Genomic DNA, 20,204 nt, shown 5'->3' with positions numbered 1-20,204 from the left:
TTATCCAATCATCTGTTGACAGCCATATGGGTTCTTTCCATATTTTGTTAATTATGAATAATGCTGCTATGAATATTCTTATATAAGTTTTTGTGTGAACACATTTTTTCAATCTCTTGGGAATTAGGAATGGAATTTCTCGGTCATATAGTTAATTCTATTTAACTTTGAGTTAACTTTTTTAACTGCCAAACTGTTTCCCAAAGTGGCTGCACCATTTTACATTCCCAACAATAATGAATGAGGGTTCCAATCTCTCCACATCCTTAACAACACTTTGGCCATTTTTATATCTTCTTTGGAGAAATGCCTATTCAAACCCTGTGCCCTTTTAAAAATTGGGTTGTCTTTATTGTAGAATTATATTTCTTTATATGTTCTAATCAGATATATGATTTGCAAATTTTTTCCCTTTCTGTGTTGCCTTTTCACTCCTGATAGTCCTTTGAAGCAAAAAGGTTTTTAATTTTGATGTAGTTCAATGTGTCTATTTTTTCTTTGCTTGTGCTGTAGGTGTCATGTCTAAAGAAAACTAATCCAAGGTCATGAAGATTTATGCCTGTTTTCTCTTACAAGTTTTATAGTTTTAGCTCTTACATATTGGCCTTTGATGTATTTTGTGTAAATTTTTGTGTACGGTGTGAGGTAGGGATCCAACTTTATTTGTTTAAATGGCCCAGCATCATATGTTTTTCCCCTATGGAATGATCTTGGCACCCTGTTGGAAAATCAATTACCTGTAAATGTGAGAATGTTATTTCTGGACTCTCAATTCTATTCCATTGATCTATATGACTATCCTCATCTCATACTAGTACCATGTAGTCTTGATCATTGTAGCCTGTATTAAGTTTTTAAATTGGGAATTGTTAGTCCTCCAACTTTGTCCAGATTGTATTGGCTATTATCATCCACTCTTTAAAAATCAATCTCTGATTTTTAATCCATACAAATTTCTGATTTTTAGTTGAAAGGGACTATTCCTCTCTGATTGTTCTGAACAACTGATCTGACAATTCAACTTGGTATGAAGAAAGGAACCCTCAGAGCTGAAAAGATTATGAGAATTCTAATTTACTCTGCCACTCAGTGCAGGGATCCCCTCTACTTTGTTCCTGACAATAAGTCAGCTCTCTGAAAACACTTCTGTGATGGAGAGCTCACCACCTTAGTCATGATTACATTCTACTGCTGGAAAGCTTCCATATTCTCTTATGCTAAGCCTCCCAAAAACACTGGGATTATACAGAATAAGAATATCCTTTGTAGTTATTAACAAAACACATTTCATCTTCATTATTTCACTGACTTCTAATAACTTCTAAGGTGGACATGGTTATTATTCTCCTTCAAAAGTAATTAAAATAAGGTTCAGAGAAGAGGAGGTATCAAGATATGAGAACAGAACTTCTGAATCCAAATTCCGTATTCTTTTTACTCTGCTCCAATATCTGAGGGACTGAGAGGTTAACTGAAGTTAAGCATATTGTTCTAATAGAAATGAAGTATGATAGTTTAGAGTGCACAAAGACACTTAAATGTTTTCGTTTTTAAAAAGCTAAGCTGGGACTTCCCTGGTGGTCCAGTGGTTAAGAAACCGCCTGCCAATGCAGGGGACACGGGTTTGAGCCCTGGTCTGGGAAGATCCCACATGCCGAGGAGCAACTAAGCCCGTGCTCCACAACTACTGAGCCCACGCTTTACCTGCAAGCCACAACTACTGAGCCCACACACCACAACTACCGAAGCCTGCGCGCTCTCGGGCCTGCATGCCGCAACTACTAAAGCCTGCGCACCTAGAGCCCGTGCTCCGCAACAAGAGAAGCCACCGCAATGAGAAGCCCACGCACAACGAAGAGTAGCCCCCACTTACGGCAACTAGAGAAAGCTCGTGTGCAGCAACAAAAACCTAACGCAGCCGGAAAAAAAAACTTAAAAAAAATTTTTTAAAATACAAAGCTAAGCTTTCATAAACTGGAAATCTGTCATTCCTAACTGATACTGTGTAAGTGAGGTACCGTTGTTTATTAAGCTAAAAGGCATAATTAAACGAGAAAGATGCAATAATATGGTAAATTCTCAGGTAGACATGAAAAAAATTCTTCAGAGCTTCTCCGTTAAACAGGAGAAAAATTATTCAGAGCCATGAGGACAAAATGGAAGCAGTACCACCCACCTGGTGGCAACTTACCTAATTATAAGCAGAATACCTACAGAGAAAAAAAGCTGTTTAAAGGACACTATTCTGAAAACTCCAACAACAATGTTAGGAAATTCTGGCTTAGGCACACAGATGCTACTCTTGTACCCTCTTCCACCTGGGATGATCTTCCTATCTAAAAAAATTTCCCTTGAGGAATACAAGTGGAATAATAAGGAAGAAAACAGATACCTGGGTAGGTCACCAAACCAGTTGATCCTACCCTGGGAACTGAGGGAGGGCTGGATATGGCAACAGAAACACACACAAGGACATCCTAGTCCAGGAAGCACCACAACTGTCTAGTGGAAAGAATAATGGTCTAGAGTCAGGTGCCTAGGTTCCAGTTACAGCTCAAATGACCACAGGACTTGAGTCAAAGACTTCTTCTCTTTTCGTCCATCTATTAAGTAGATGGAAAAAATATTCTCTGCATTTGTTCCTATCAAATAGGGAAATCACAAGTACATTATGTGTTATGAGTGTATGTGTATATATACACACACATATTCGTGTGCATGTTTATAATAAAAGACATTTTAAATTCAACAGTATAAGGTATTTTTTAAAAACTAGGCTGTTAAGAGATTTTACCCATTGAAAACTAATCCTCTCAAACTCAGATGAAACTTACATCTGATTGTTCAAAGATTCTGCTATGCTGAAATTATGAATGCTAAGTTTTTAAAAGGTACTTAAAAGTTAATACTGGTTTAACTTACAAGTCATTGAAATTACAGTGAAAAAAGGAGTCTATACAATTTAAAACCCCCCTACAATTTCTCCTAATATGGCATCAAGACCACCATTTGCATTAATGTATCTAGGGCTATGTGGAGGAAACTATATTGTTCTCCATACACCATAAATGTCACTTCCTATTACATTAGTTCACCAACTTACAATCTTCATTTTTTGTCACACTTGCAAAACAACTGCTATTTTATTCTTTTTCTTAAAAGAAATAAATTTATTTATTTATTTATTTATTTTATTTTTGGCTGCGCTGGGTCTTCGTTGCTGTGTGTTGGCTTTTTCTAGTTGTGGCGAGCGGGGGCTACCTCTTCTTTGCGGTGCGTGGGCTTCTCATTGCGGTGGCTTCTCTTGAGGAGCACGGGCTCTAGGGTGTGCAGGCTTCTGTAGTTGCAGTACATGGGCTCAGTAGTTGTGGCTCGCGGGCTCTAGAGTGCAGGCTCAGTAGTTGTGGTGCACGGGCTTAGTTGCTCCGCCGCATGTGGGATCTTCTTGGACCTGGGATTGAACCCGTGTCCCCTGCCTTGGCAGGCGGATTCTTAACCACTGCACCACCAGGGAAATCCCTGCTATTTTATTCTTAAGCAGCATATATTTTCCCACTACCAACATTCTAAAATTTGTTTGATTGTAAGACATAAATAACACCTTCATGGTTGGCAGCCTATTTTCACTCTTCCTTACTTAGCTCTCTCTCAAAATTGCTAAGCAACCCTTGCTTCTTGAAAATTCTCTGTTGACATCTGTGGCCTAAAACTAACCAGGATCTAGATGACTTCATCCTGTCCCCTTTGCTGACTCATTATCCTACTTGCTCTTCTTGATTTTGCCTCTCATTTTCAACCTGTGGCAAGGACTTCCAAATCTCAGACATAATACTGATCATACATTTAAATACCTATTAACTATCTACAACCTCCAATTGAGATTTTAAGTTTTGAAATTTGACCACTTCCAATTTACTCTATCTAAAATCTTGTCTAACCATTACTTCTTTCAACCTCCCGGTCGCAAACAACCACACCATTGCCATTTCAACTGTCATACAACTTAAAGCTTTAATACCACCCCCTGTCTTATTTCCCATGTCTAATGGATAACTAGATTTGGGGAATTTTTCTATTTCTGCTTTTAAAATATTCCTTATCTCTGCCCGTCCTTAAACTTTCCTATTTAACTAAAAAATAAAAATTATTCACATACTATTTATGAATATTTACAATATTATACTGGAATACTTATGTTGGCCAGACAGTACATTTTTCTATAGCAAAATCTACAAAGAGGCAAATTATGCCAATCATTTGTTGGGCATGAAATCAGAGGAAGGGGAATTAGCCAGCTTAACTAAATTTAAACTTCAGCAAACTTCAGCTAAGATTGCCAGATGTATCTGTCACCACCCTGTGAACACCATGTACAATGGAAGGTTTCACTGGGCATGGTATCTTCTCCCTTTAAATCACGCCATAGGTAAAATGACACACAGCTCATCTTTGGACTTGTCTTTCCAGAGTATCCTTCTCAATTTACACATTGTTTCCACACAGTAATAGAATATAACTAAGCACAGATTTTTAACAGCATCCTAAATGCCTCCTCCACCATCTCTGCCCACTAAGAAAGCCTTCAAACACATTTTCAAGTCTTCCTAGATCCACTTCACTTTAATCCACATAATGTGGATATAAAGAGCATGGGCAAGAACAAGAGACACCATGCTATAAATAAGAGTAATTGAATGTGACTGTTGTGCTGGAAGTCACACACGGGGAAAGAGGGGGTCACTGCCAGTCAAAATAATCAGTCACTTACATAACCTGAGTCAAAAGCAAGAGATTCCTCTCAAACCAGTAGCCCCAGTTTGCTGGGAGAGGAAATAGTATTTAGGTTAAATTGGGCAAAACAGTAAAAGAGAAAAGTATAATACCACCACTCATTCATTTAATTACATTTCTTAAACAAAACAGATTTTTAATTTTCTATGTTTATGCTGATGACCTAATTATATATAGGTGGGAAATGGCTCCCAACATTTCAGTCAATTAAATACTTGAGGATATAAAATATTCTGCTCATAAAGAAAACAAATGTAAAAATATGTTATCTTAGGCAGGTAATTTAAAAAACATATGCATCTAAGATAGTGCCTGGCTTGTAATATTCAAATGTTAAATAAATGACAAAATATATGCTAGTTCATGTGCAAACCTTGCAGGTCTTCTGTTTCAGGTATTGCTTTATCCACAGATGTACTGTCCACTTGGGAAGATGCTACAGATTCTGATAAAAGTGACTGATTTGATACAGGGCTAGAAAAGCAAAAATATTTAGATTTTAAAAGATGATCTCTATGCATGAATAGTAACTAAAGTGATTAATAAGTAAGAGTTCACATATGTAAGTAGATCATTAAGACAAGAATTAATCAGAGATACTTTTTTTTATAACTTAAACATAACTATAGAGCTTTGAAACTTGAGACCAATTTGGACCAGAAGTTTATTGCTTTGAAAATAAAGCAACAGTATATGTCCACTGTGTATGAATTCACTAAATGAAAACTAGTATGATAAAGACATGATTCAGGAACCCTAATACAAAGTTGTATATGATACACTGGCATAGCAGAACTGAACATCTCCCATCATAAACTGGAAAAAGGAACTTCAGAGTAGAAACTTAATATCTGTTTCCTAACAGTAGAGTAAGAATAAAACAAACATTTCTGTGTTTTCAGGCTTCTAAATGATGTGACTTCAAAGTTAAAAAGAAAAAATACACTACAATACAAATAGATATCAGTACCACATCATGATATTAAACGAAGAGAACCTGTGACAAGACTGTACTTTTTAATACAAAGCACTAGTACTTGCATAATAAGCCTATGACTAGAAGAACTGAACATGCTTCAGAAGGACTTCAAGGGTTGGTCAGGATATATTATGAAAAGAAATAAAGAAAAACCTGTCTGAAAGGAAATCTGAGACTTAAAAGACAACTCCCTACTCCCACCCCAATTTAAACCCAATAAAAAGATTTTTCTGACTAGTCACTAATAATAATGAGACAGATACAATTTTATGCCAGTTAATCCTAAAGTGACTTCACATAGTTTTCCTTCTTAATAGAACTGATCATATGGAATATATGCTTTATTTTTCAATAGCTTTCCAATCACACTTCAGAGGCTACATCTTACCTTGGCTGCATTGATGAAGATGTAGAGTCTAACGCCGACTGAGTTTCTGGGACACTGCCATCTGTGCACTGAACTGGTAAAGACTCAGACAGACTACTGACAGAAGGTGCTGTAACAGGACCACATCTCAGGTTAGTGACTCTGTACCCTGGGCAGGCCAACACCTCATCTACAAAAATCAAGATCAGTTTTCCAAGAAATATAGTATATGGATTTTGTTTTACTATATAATATGCCGGTTCATTACTTTAGTTAAAATTTTTTCAATAGTTTTCCTATGAAAAGAATGCTGATTTTAACCAAGGAAACCATATACAAAATGTATATATCCAAAATTAAACTACTATTTCTTAGGACTGATTATTACCCAAACCCTTTAATTCACAAATGTCTTCCAAGTACTAGCGCACAAATATTTCAAATAAAAAAGAATTTAGCAGTAAGGCAAACGTAAGTTCAAAATTAAAATCTGTGCTCAGGTTATATTATTTTACTTGTTCTTTGAAAGGCAGAAATGTAGATGATGACTTAAAAAACAATTTATATTCATTTGATATTAGCCTTAAGTAAAGAAGTTTTGATTAAATGATTCTAGCTTTTGGCTTCAACACGAAGTAATGATGAGAAAGACTCTACACACAATTTTAAATGAACTAATAACAGCCTGCACTTTCATTCACCACAAAAACCTATACATTTAGGTATTAACCTACATGAGAACTATCCTAGATGAGTACCATTAACACTTTACTTTTGCAAAGCTTACACTCAAAATCCTCATGATCCTTCTTACACAACTACTGAAACAAAAGCCACTTCAATTCCAGGAGAATCCTTTGACATAAAAATGCATAAAGAACTCAAATGAACTGGGGATGAACATCCCTTTCTCTGAGTCAAACTGTTACACCTCTCCTTCCTAATGGAGAAAGGCTTTTTCTACAGTCAGCTGTGGCTATATATAACTCACTCTTTCCTTCTACAACTGTCTTGGCTTCAAAAGTCATCCTAGATAAAAGAAGCAAGGTCCTCGTACAGCCCTCACTCCCTTACACCTTATTTTCCAAGACAGCTATATATACTTGAATGAAGTGTGCCTCTATTTTAATAAGATAATAGAATTCTCTAACACAGCAAGTAAGAAGTAGTTCTTTTCAATGGGTAAAGACACTCCTATTCCTGTTTCCCTACCACTGATAATCACAATATGTAATGAGACATTTTCCTGATGTAAATGTAGTAATAGAAGTAAAATGTGAAAGCAGAAAAAGGTGCTGGGTACCCTGTGCTATTCAGGTGTATCTCAATTATGAATAGTGCTGTGTTTTACTTACCAGGTAAGAATTACTTACCAGGTGGGCTTATTCTACCATTACTACTATTCTGTCTTTGAAGATGTTCTTTATAACATACTGAACACATGCCATTTGTACGAGGGTTTCCATAAAATCCGCAGCCAGTGGAACAAAGCATAGGCACTTGGCTGTGATTAGTTTCTTGAGCCATGTTCCTCTGTTGCACACCTGAAATTTACACAGAATTAGCAAAGAACTCAGACACACACTACAATCATACATTATCCAAATTTGCTTTATATAATAAAGGAAAATGCACTTATACTCTGCCCTAAACCACTCTGTGCAGCTGTCTCAACACATAGGCTGAGGTAGAGACAGAAAAAAATAAAGATCAAAAGGATACAAACTAAACTTTTATCTCTGACCCACTCTATACAAGTAGGTCTGTACTGGTTCAAAAAATGTTATGAACCAGAGAAGGGTATCTGTACTAAAGACTCTGCACCATCAGAATGTTAAGGAAAATCCTTTAAGTCTAGGTTCAGCTTGGACTCCTAGTAATAAGAAATACACAGTTTGCTATGTGTTGTATTATTAACTTTTAAGCATTTAAACTTTTGCTAAAAGTTCATGTTTTAACTTGCATAATGTTTTCTGTTTAAAAAGCATTGAACATAATATCAATGCTGGTGAAGATGTGGAGAAATTGGCAGAACAATGGTAAAATGAGAAGTTGGGTCAATCTTTTTGGAAAGCTATGTGGCAACTCACCTTAAGAGCCTTGTAAAAGATTGCCCTTTTGAACCAATCATTCTCGTTCAACAGAATAACTAGGGTATAATCAGGAGAAAATTATATATACATATGTATGTATATATATATATATATACATACACACACACACGGGATGTGTTTTACAGCATATTTATAATGCTGACAAACTTAAAATAACTTAAATATCTAACATTAGGAGAATGGATTTTTTTCACAAGTTAAGCAGTCATTTAAAATATTTTAGAATTCTTTTTGGAGGAAATTGCTGATAATGAATGAAAAAGCACAATATGAAATGTATATACAATATGTTGCCAATTAGGACAAAAAAAGGCATCTATTAACCATCAATAAGGATAAGAAAGAATATATCCAAGGATGGCAAAGCTAACTGATTTTTTTTTTCTGATTTGCACCTTCTCTGTACTTTTAAAATCCTCTTAAATGAAGATACTACTTATGTAATTGGGAACAATATTTATTTATTTTTAGAGTATTTAAAATTTAAAAACTAACAGGCAGAGGAACTGTTTGGGAACCACACAGGCAATAATCAATTACAGCAGATGGAAGAACTCCATGTGCCATTTCTCCCATACAGCAAGTGGTTCTTTGGCATAAATAACATGAGAAGGTAAAAAGAGGTTCTATCTCACTTTATTAAAAAACAAAACAAAACAAAAGCCTCCCAAATGAAATGAAGGTTCCTCCAAAATGCGTGTATGTGTATTTACAGATGAGTGTATGTTCAAAGATCATACAGGATAAGACTAAGCAAAGAAGGACACTGTTCTGCCACTGAAGTTTCCCTGAATTGATAAACATTCACTGTTTACCATTAACAGATTTTTTTTCTTCACCTAAATTATTTGAAAAGACAGTTGTGGAATGGGGGGAGGGTATTTAATGCAAATTTCAGAACCAAGAGCAATAATGCATTTGACTCCATTACAAAACAAAGCAGGTTTAGCATTTGCCTTTAAAAAGAAAAACCTAAAACTGTTGAGAATCTTTAGACCTTTAAGCCTAGGAATATAAATAAAAGATCTAGGGCTTCCCTGGTGGCGCAGTGGTTGAGAATCTGCCTGCCAATGCAGGGGACACTGGTTCAAGCCCTGGTCTGGGAAGATCCCACATGCCGCGGAGCGACTGGGCCCGTGAGCCACAACTACTGAGCCCGCGTGTCTGGAGCCTGTTCTCCGCAACTAGAGGCGCCGCGATAGTGAGAGGCCCGCGCACCGCGATGAAGAGTGGCCCCCGCTTGCCACAAATGGAGAAAGCCCTCGCACAGAAAAACGAAGACCCAACACAGCCAAATATAAATAAATTAATTAATTAAAACCCTTAGGAAAATTTGCAAAAAAAAAAAAAAAGATCTTTAGACACAGGAATGTAATTTGGGATTTTGACCAACATCTTTTTTACTTCATGATGGCAAGTCATTTCAGAATCTAATCTTGGCTGCTCTGCTTTATATATATGCTACTTTTTTAAACCCTCCCTTTCCTGTAGTTCTGTAAATACATATACAGTGTATCAAACTAAAAAAAACCATTAACAATGTTAGGATAGAAAAGCAAATGGCAAACATTCTGTTGATTTTGGGGGCCTATATTCATGAGGGATAGTGTGTTTGTCTGGTTTGGAATCAGGGTAATTGCTCAAGGTCATGGATGTAGCTAATAAGTGATGGAGCTGAGATGCAGTAGAAGTCCAAGCTCTAAATCAGTGGTTCTCAAAGTTTGTTCCTTGGACCCCTGGGGAGGTCAAAACTGTTTTCATACTAATGCTAACTAGTTATTTGCCTTTTCCACCATGTTGACATGTGCATTTGTGGTGCAAAAGCAATGGTGGGTAAAAACCTGGAGCTTCATCAAGGAGCCAAACCATAACAGTGGCACTGAAGTATACTACCTTGTATTCTTCATCACCACACTGTCACAATAAAATTATTAATTTTATTAAATCTTGAGCCTGAACACACACGTCTTGCTAATATTTTCTGTGACAAACTGGGAAGTACACATAAAGCATTCCTGCTGCATATAAAAAGTATGATGACTGAAGAAAAAGCACTTGTGCAATTGTCTGAGTTACAACCTAACCGAGTCACCTTTTTCACAGAACAAGCTTTTTATTTCAAAGAACAACTGATAAACTCTGGTTATTCAGACTTGAGTATGTGGCAGGTATTTTCTCAAAAATGAATGAAGTAATAAGCCTGTCACTTCAAGAAAAATAACTAATACTATTTATTGCTGAGGACAACATTCAAATGAAAAAAAGCTTGACAAGTATCTCCAATTTTTAGAGAGTCTTTGATAAGGTCAGTGGTTATATTAATGACATGTGAGTAGTTGGTACTATTATCGACATTTGGAAGGTCTGCATAAGTCAGTAAGCCAATATTTCCTAAGTGACCAACGTATGATAGTACAAAATTATTCATGAACAAAAGATTTATTCAAAGGGAAAGAACACTGGATTTTAGAGTAACAGACAAAAGGTTTTTATATAGTATGAGATTCTACAGTGCAACTATCCCTTTAAGAAACTACAAATGCTTACATTTTGGTGTGATATCAAAGAAGAGAAACCTCTATTATCTGAAAATGTTATTAAAATACTCCTTCCTTTTCCAACTACGTATCTGTATGACACCAGCTTTTCTTTTTAACATTGTAACAGAATGCATGCAGAGGCAACTATGAGAATCCTGCTGTTTGCTATTAAGCCAGACCTTAAAGAGATTTGCAAAAATGTGTAACAATGCCACATTTCTCACCAAACCATTTGGGCAGGGGGGAGGGAGAAATGGTTATTTTTCATAAAATACTTTTAAATAAATTAATAAATATTTTGTGATTTTTCTCACTTTAATTTGTAACATGATAAAATTTTCGCTAGATATGACAGACATAAACAAAAGCTCTTCAACGTGCTCAATAATTTTAGAGAATATAAAGGTCCTGAAACCAAAAATTTTGAGAATCCACTGCTGTAAACCATCAATGCAGGCAGAATCACCTCAAGAAGGCAAACACTGATTCTTTGGGGAATGGGAGTACAAAAAAAAACCCCTTACTATTTATGTATAAAACACAGCTATACATATCATACATAAATAGATAACTATTATATATATGTGGAATTAAAATTTTATGGAGGTAGGAAGCCAATTAGGAAAAAACTGTTTTAAAAGGCTCCTGGGGATGGGGGGGAGGGCAATAAAGGAAAAAAGATTGAGAAACACTTTTTTTTTTGGCTGAGCCATGTAGCTTGTGGATCTTAGTTCTCTTACCAGGGATGGAACCTGGGAAGTGAAAGCGCCGAGTCCTAACCATTGGACTGCCAGGGAATTCTTGAGAAACACTGTTCTAAATCACCAACTATTCTATGCTACTTATTAATGACATTAAAATGATATGTTATAAGAATTAAAGAACCTTCCCCACTGGTACTGATAAATCTTTCAGTATATGTTGGCAATGTACAAGCATCCAGAGAAGATAAATATCTTATTTCTATAAAAACTCAAGTAAATATTCACAGATTAAAAGTACAATATGACCACCAAGTTTTTTATATCACAATCCCTGCTTCTGAATAGTAAGACTAAAATTTAAAACATGTAACACTAGCAACTTCCCCAAGCCAAACTGCCCTGCACAGTAGCAAACTAGCAATTATTTTCATAAGTCAAGAGCTTTCTTATAAAAAGCTATTATCCTGGCAGATAAAAAGCACAAAAGATTTCACAGGTTACTTAAAAAGAAAAGAAAAAAAGAGACAGAGAGAGAAAGAGAAAAAGGAAAAGAATCAGCATTAGTTATTCATTTTTAGGCCACAAAATGTACCTTTCCATGAAGATTCAGGAAAAGACCAAAAGCCATAAAAGGGTATCTTAGTTTATCTTTATGTGTAGTGGCAAAGATGGGGTAGCTATGGAGAAACTGGAAATCTTGCATCCCCTTGCTACTGTACCTTTTTGGTAGGTAAACAATTTGGAGGGCCCATTAGCCTGGCATTCAGGAAGGAAAAGAGGAAAGAGCATGAGAAGGCAGAACAATTCCTTAATTGCTCTATGTATTGTGGGATTATAAAACTACAAACCCAAGGAGGTAAAGAATGAGATTACCAGACATACAGAGAAAAATGGATTAGCATGGTATAATTAAAAAAAAGGAAAAATTACAAATTAAAGAGAATTCAGAAAATGTGATTTCTGACTCTTAACATTCATAATCAAACCTACAACTGACTGTCCTCTCTACCCCACTCGGATAGTATTTAGTTATTCAGAGCTTACTATGGGCCAAAAACTGCCTTTATTGTTTTATTTATATTATCTCATTTAATTCTCTCCAGAACCCTATGATGTTGGTATTACTGATATCCCCATTCTTAAATGAGGAAACTGATATTCAAAGAGACTGAATAACTTGCCCAAGGTCACATATCTAGTAAGCAATTAGGTCAATGTCCTTTTTTTGATCTAAAAAAACAAAGAGAATGACTTTCAAAGTCCATCCTGTCCCTGCCAAACATAAATTCATGAGCATTCATGAATTCTTATTCTTTTCATTTAAAGATAATTTAAACTTTCATTCATTTATTCAACCTTAAGATATTATGCAGCTTTAATTAGCTTAACCAAGTTCTTGAGAAAATTTGTTTTTCCTTTAAGTCTTTTAACCTAAAAATTCTCATTAGCATAAAAATTCAAGATCATATATTTTAAGATTGCAAAGAAAATTCATTATCAATTATTAAAATTCTGACAAAAGGACAGCAATGAATGAATGCAACATAGACTGCAACGAATGAATGCAACACAGACTCAATTATAACTGCAAATACATGTCAATTAAACTTATTTCCCTCTGCTTCATCCCCTAGAATTTTAAGTCACCAAGTTCCAATAATTTTCATTTTGAAATATCTCATGCTCTTTTCTTTTGCATCCCAATTCTGACTCATCACTTCACACCTGGGTTATTTTAACAGTTTTTTTCTTCTGTTTTACTGCCTCTCCTCACAATCCACTTATTTAAATTCTCCTAAAACACCCAGTTCTCATCATATTACTTCTGTTTTAGTTACTAAATAATTTCCCCAGAAAGGAGTACTAGACCTGGCATTCATGCTCTACATACTTTACCTTAACCAGCCCAATTTCCCTGGAAAGTATGCTGAGTGAAAAGTGAACAGGCTTGGGGTCAGATCCCAGTTTTGCCATTTTAATTACCTATTAAGAGCTTGGACGTGTTACTAAACTTCCTTAAGTTCAACTCATTAAAAGTGTGCTCAGGTGCTTGCTTCAGCAGCACATATACTAAAACTGGAACGATACAGAGAAGATTAGCATGGCCCCTACGCAAGGATGATACGCAAATTCGTGAAGCGTTCCATATTTTTTCAGCCATAAAAAGAAATGAAATTGAGTTATTTGTACTGAGGTGGATGGACCTAGAGTCTGCCATATAGAGTGAACTAAGTCAGAAAGAAAAACAAATACCTTATGCTAACACATATATATGGAATCTTAAAAAAAAAAAAGGTTCTGAAGAACCCAGGGGTAGGGCAGGAATAAAGACGCAGACGTAGAGAATGGACTTGAGGACACGGGGAGGGGTAAGGGTAAGCTGGGACGAAGTGAGAGAGTGGCATTGACATATATACACTACCAAACATAAAACAGATAGCTAGTGGGAAGCAGCCGCATAGCACAGGGAGATCAGCTCCGTGCTTTGTGACCACCTAGAGGGGTGGGATAGGGAGGGTGGGAGGGAGACGCAAGAGGGAGAGGATATGGGGATATATGTATACGGATAGCTAATTCACTTTGTTATACAGCAGAAACTCACACACCATTGTAAAGCAATTATACTCCAATAAAGATCTTTAAACCAAAAAAAAGGTGTGCTCAGAACTTCCCTGGCGGCACAGTGGTTAAGAATCCGCCTGCCAGTGCAGGGGACACGGGTCCGAGCCCTGGTCCTGGAGGATCCCACATGCCGCGGAACAACTAAACACATGTGCCACAACTACTGAGCCTGCGCTCTAGAGCCCACGAGCCACAACTACTGAAGCCCGCGCACCTAGAGCCCGTGCTCCGCAACAAGAAGCCGGTGCACCGCAACGAAGAGTAGCCCCCGCTCGCTGCAACTAGAGAAAGCTGTACGCAGCAACAAAGACCCAATGCAGCCAAAACTAAATTAATTAATCAATTAATTATTTTAAAAAGTGTGCTCATATTTATTTAAGACAATGTATATAGAAAGCTTCCATATAGTGCCTGGCACCTAGCAGAAACTCAGTAACTGCTCCAACTCTGCTCTGCCTAAAAACAGAGGGTCCTTTTGCGCCTGTTTGAAACAAATCATCCTCATTGCTGGAAACAAGCTTCTAGCTCATACTGCTCCTTCCTTCGTAAACGTTGTCCACTTCCTCACTCTGCCTATAACACTCTTATTCAGCAATCAGCTTAAATTCTACTTCTTCTGGGTTCATTTCTGTCCACCTCAATCCTCCTCTGCTCTGTATTTCTACAGAAGCTGTCTGTACACCACCCTTTTGGGGCAATTAAGCTTACCATTACCCAAGTGCTTTACAGGTATACAAATCATTTCCCAGTTAAACAGTTTCTTCTTCAAATCCCCTTTATGCCTAATATGAATATTACAAAATATTTTGTTGAATAAACACATTTCATTATTGTTAAAAGTATTCATGTCAGGCAAAAACTGGTTATTTTCCATTGAAAAGGGGTGAAAACAGATTGATGAAAAATGTTTCAATCACAGTACTCATAATTTATATACTGAAACAGTCATTCAGCAAGAATGATCAGTAACCCAAGCCAGTTACAAAAGGCACACACAATTTTTCATTTCATTGTTCTTCTCCCTCCTCCTGAAATAAATAGGGAGGATATATAATTTATAATGATGACTTAAATACAGAAGTTGTTAACTGGCAAACAAGTTAAATCTGACCCACAGGCATGTTTGGTAAGCCAGCACATATTAATTTTTAAAAATTGTTAGCATTCAGAAATTGGGGAATGTCAAATAAAAATCCCAGGTTTCCAGCTTCTCTTGAAAAACAGCAAGACCTGACAACAGTGGACTGATGTTCCTCAAATTAAAACCAATCAGTTAGGACCCTCTTAGATAGAGCTTATACTCTCCAATTCAAGGCTACCTTCACTTTCAGTTACCTAATCTTAACCTATGATGATACCTATCATATGGGCAACATACCTATGTTCTGGAGGTCAAGAACCTTTGCAGAGATTACGAAATATCTAGGAAAGTTCATAAAACAAATAGATCAGAAAGTATGACTCAATATAGAACAGTTGGGACAAATGCTACTCACTCTGATAAAAGTATAGGGACTTTGGATTAGGGTTCTTACTGCACTGAGGATGCTTTGTAGTTCTCTCTCTGTATAGCAGTCCCCAGTTCCCTATGTCAGGTTGTCTTTCCTGCTGTTTCTTGGGCTGAAAGACAAAAAGGCGCGAGTCCAGCTAACATGAGAATACATCTTTGAGGATACTACGTATTCCTTCCCAGCAAATAATTCATCAATTTCAACATACTACGTTATGTAAGGATAAGAGACTCCAAAGCTAATTCTAATATATACAAACCTCCCAGTTATTGATATAAGGAAAGTTTTCATTGACTGGTATGATAAATCTCACAAAAAGAAGCCACTATAAGTGTTTCCAGTTGAAGAAGACAGGTTTCAGAAAAACTCTGATTGGCATTCCCATCATCTGACTCTAATTTGTCACATTCTGCCCAAAAATGTGTAAATCAGTGGCTGGCAAACCTTTCGGTAAATGACCAGACAGTAAATATTTTAGGCTTCAGGGCCATACAGTCTCTGTTACAACTACTCAATTCGGCTGTTGTCATGTAAAAGCAGCCACAGACAATATGTAAACAAATGAGCTATACTTATGGCCACCAAAATTTGAATTTCACAGAATTTTCACATTATAAAATGTCCCTCTTTTGATTTTTCCTCCCACCACTTAAAAATGCAAAAACCATTCTTGGCTCATGTGCTGAACAAAAACAGGTGATGAACCAAAAGTCTGCCAACCTCTGGATTAAATAAGCAAATGACTTTAATGCAATCACCACTGAAGAAGATGTGGGGAGTCTAGGTAGACATGGGACTCAAGCACAGGTACTATTAACTGTGGGATTCTCTAATCCAAGCAATGTAAATTTAAAGTATTGTTTGCTCTTGCTAAGCCTCATCTCTTATTTAAGTATATGTTCATCACCCAATAAGGGGAAAGAACTATGAAAGGCAATATTTCATCCAAATCTGTATCACCAGGTATAGTTTATACAGAGAGTTGTAGCTATGATGTGAAAAATGACAGTAATGTTCTTAGTACAAACTGTCCTCTATTTTAGCACACAGTTTTCTATTCACCAAGGCTAAATAAAATCCGTGGTGTCTTAATAATTATAAAATCATTCAATAACTGGACTGGGAAGACATCCATATTCCTGAAACTGATAGTTTCTGTCTGCCTGGTATGTTTCCTTCCTCTTTCAGATTAACAGAACCTCTCTTTCCTGTGGGAAGACCATTTCATTTGCTTTGGGTAGGCTTAACCCCTCCTCCTCAGGGCCAGACCTGTCTCAGTGGTGGGCACGTGATCCAAGCCGGGGCATTATGTCTCAGTCTGAGCCAATCACTCATTCCTCCCTGGATTTTACTGGTGCTACTGGGAAAGAGGCAGACTTTACTCTGAGATTACGTTGAAGACAATACAATGTAAACCTGGTGCTGCTGGTGGCCGTCTCTGCCACAATGGAGAAAGAGTCCACATAATTAATTAAAATAAGGTAAGCAAAGCCAAAATGGGTAGGAAGGAGACAGCCAAGACAAAGGCTTACTGAGGACAGCTCCACCCCTCAGACTTCCCAGTTATGTGAACAAATTCTCATTTTGCTTTAGTTTGCTTTGGGCTTCTGTCACTTGCAATTCAAAGTCCTTACAAATGTTATAATCAAGTTGCTCTACTAAAACTTTCAAACAGAACAGAATAATCAATGCATATCAAAATGAAAGATACTCCATTAGTTCAATTGAGATGTCCTATAGTAAAGAAACCTACAAAAGTAACCAACAACTCCCATTCTTTTCTTCTTTAAACATATACAAGTCCCAAGTGTAAAGCTTAAATTTTCACAAATTGAACACAACTCGGTAACTAAGCACCCCAATCAAGAAACAGATTATCATCAGTACGCCTCAAAAGCTTCCTCATGCTCTTTTCCAAATATTATCCTTTCCCCAAGGATAACCACTATGCTGACTTCTAATACCCTAGGTTAGCTTTTCCTATTCTTGAACTTCTAATAAATGGAATTGTACAGTGTACACACATTGTGTCTGGCTTCTCTCAAATTGTTTTTGAGATTCAACCATGCTAATGTGTCTAACCACAGTCCATTCCTTCTCTTTGCTATCTAGTATATTACACTGCATGACTAAACCACTATCTATTCTAGCGATGATAGGGATTTGGGAGCTTTCCAGCTTATGACTATGACAAATATTGCTGTTATGAACATTATTGTATGTGTTTTTTGACTAACATACATACGCATTTCTGCTCAGTATATACCTAGGAGGGGACATGTTGGGTCATAGGGTATATGTATGTTCACCTTTAAGCAGATACTACCAGTTCCCAAAGCAGTTATACAAATTTGCACACTCCTGGCAACGTTAGAGCCTCTGGCAATGTATGAGCATTCCGGTTACTCCATACCTCACCAATACTTAGTACTGCCTGCTATACTGGGCTAAATGGTAGCCCCAAAGACATGTCTATGTGCTAATCTCTGCAACCTCTGAATACTACCTAATATGGCAAAAGATGATTAAATTAAGGATCTTAAAAAGAGGAGCTAGCCTGGATTGTTTAGTTGGGCTTAAGATGCAATCACATGTATACTTATAAGAGAAAGGCAGAGAGAGTTTTGAGAGACACAGAGGAGAAGGTGATGTGAAGACAAAGGGAGAGACTGGAGTGATGTGGCCACAAGCCAAAGAATGCATGCAGCCACTAGAATCTGGCAGCAAGAAATGTATTCTCTCCTAGAGCTTCTACAGAGCATGGCACTGCCAACCCCTTGATTTTGAACTGCTGGCCTCCAGAACTGTGAGAGAATAAATTTTTGTTGTTTTTAAGTTTCCTAGTTTGTAATTGCAGCCCTAAGAAATTAATACATCTGCCTTTCTATTTTAAATATTCTTAAAATCCTCTTTTGTTAAGTGCCTATTTAAGTTTTTTGTGCATTTTTTTCTGTTGGATTGTCTTTTGCTTACTTTACCTTCCACGACGGTTTGTCTTTCCATTTTTAATGGTGTCTTGAAACCAAAATTCACCTTAATATGATTTTGTTAACAATTATCTTTTATAGTTATTTTAAAAATCTTTGCCTACTCCAAGGTCACGAAGATGCTCTCTACTTTCCTTCTAATTTTATTATTTTACCTTTCACATTTAGATCTGTAATCCACCTGGAGTTGATTTTTTGTATGGAATAAGGTAGGGATTAAGATTCGTGTTTCTCTCCATATGGTTATCTAATTAACCCAAATCCATTTATTGAAAAGACTGTCCTCTCCCTACTGCACTGCAGTCTCACTCTTGTCCGTACATGGGTTATCATACACATAATGCGGGTCTTTTCCTAGACTCAATTCTATCCCACTGGTCTATTCGTCTATCCTGTTTCAAGTTATTATAGATTTTGGAGAGCTGGTATCAGTTTTATTCTTCCTCAAGACTGTGTTGCTTATTCTTGGCACTTTCCATTTCCATACAAATTTTAGATTCAGTTTGTCAATTTCTATGGGGGGGGGGGGTTGGTGGGGGGGACCTGTTAGGGTTGTGTTGAATCTACAGATGTACAAACACAGCAGACTCCTAAATTTATTTAGGTCTTCTTTAAGTTCTCAGTAATGTTTTGACAGTGTTCGTGCAGGTCTTGCATATTTCTTATTAGATATTCCTAAGTATTTAATTTGTTAAAAGGCAATACATGGTATCTTTTTAAAATTTCATTTTCTATTTGTTGCCAGCCTCCAAGGTGGCCCCCAATGATCCCCATGCCTCCTGATATTCTGGCCCTTTGTAGTCCCCTCCCACATTTTATCAGTGTTGGTCTGGATAACCAACAGAGTACTGTGGAAGTGTTGGTTTGTCATTTCTGAGTCTAGTCATAAAAGACAACTGTACATTATGGCTACTGCCTTGCTCTCTCTCTCTCTCTTGTGGATCACTCACTGCGGGGAAGGCGGCTACCACTGTCATAAGGACAGCCCCACTTGCTGAGTAACTGAGGTCTCTGGCCAAAAGGGGTATGAGTGAACTTGGAAGCAAATCCTTCAGCCCTGGTTAAGTCTTTGGATGATTGCAACCTTGGCTAACATCTGGGGCTGCAACCTCATGAGAGACTCTGAGCCAAAATTATACAGCTAAACTACGTCTATATTCCTGACAGAAACTGTGTGAGACAATAAGTGTTTGTTGTTTTAAACCATGAAGTTTTTGGAATAATTTGCTATATAGCAATTGATAACTAATAAAGTTACTGGTATATTAGGTCTCCTTGCTTCTGTTCTTATCTTCCTATGGTGTATTTTCAATACAGCAGCCAGTGATCATGTTAAAATCTAAAGCAGATCACACTGCTTGCTTACTCAAAATCCTTCAATTCACCAAGTAAAAGCCAAACACCTTACCATGACTTAAAGGCTCTTTATAATCTGTTCCCCCATTACCTGACCTCCTCTCCCACTCCTCCCTGATCATATACAGATATGCCAGGTATGCTCCTGTCATAAGCCCTTGTAACTGCTGTAACTTCTACCCTCCAGAAGTCACTACAACTAGGTTCCCTCATCTCCTTCAGGTCCTTCGCTC

General features: G+C 37.0%; 1 protein-coding gene and 1 non-coding gene across 5 annotated transcripts in view; one reads left to right on the top strand and one right to left on the bottom strand.

Moving 5' to 3' along the window:
* The window catches only part of ZFAND6 (zinc finger AN1-type containing 6), a 75,326-nt gene that overhangs the window by 8,607 nt on the left and 46,515 nt on the right, over positions 1-20,204 (bottom strand). For 2 of the 4 annotated variants that reach the window (XM_059912313.1, XM_059912314.1), the window contains 4 exons: positions 15,614-15,737; positions 7,511-7,681; positions 6,159-6,267; positions 5,165-5,265 (listed from right to left, as the gene is read on the bottom strand). In XM_059912313.1, coding sequence (XP_059768296.1) covers positions 5,165-5,265; positions 6,159-6,267; positions 7,511-7,664 — 364 coding nt within the window. In that variant the 5' untranslated portion in view covers positions 7,665-7,681; positions 15,614-15,737. The remainder of the gene's footprint in view (positions 1-5,164; positions 5,266-6,158; positions 6,268-7,510; positions 7,682-15,613; positions 15,738-20,204) is intronic. The other 2 variants (XM_059912316.1, XM_059912315.1) reach the window with 1 other exon arrangement.
* LOC132361865 (U6 spliceosomal RNA) lies at positions 13,542-13,648 on the top strand. The gene has a single exon (XR_009502130.1). It is a non-coding gene; the product is annotated as a U6 spliceosomal RNA (small nuclear RNA).

The sequence above is a fragment of the Balaenoptera ricei genome, chromosome 2 (assembly GCF_028023285.1).
Source record: "Balaenoptera ricei isolate mBalRic1 chromosome 2, mBalRic1.hap2, whole genome shotgun sequence".
In the NCBI taxonomy this organism is placed as follows: Eukaryota; Metazoa; Chordata; class Mammalia; order Artiodactyla; family Balaenopteridae; genus Balaenoptera; species Balaenoptera ricei.
The sequence above is the reverse complement of the archived record's forward strand: the minus strand, read 5'-3'. Positions and strand labels throughout refer to the sequence as shown.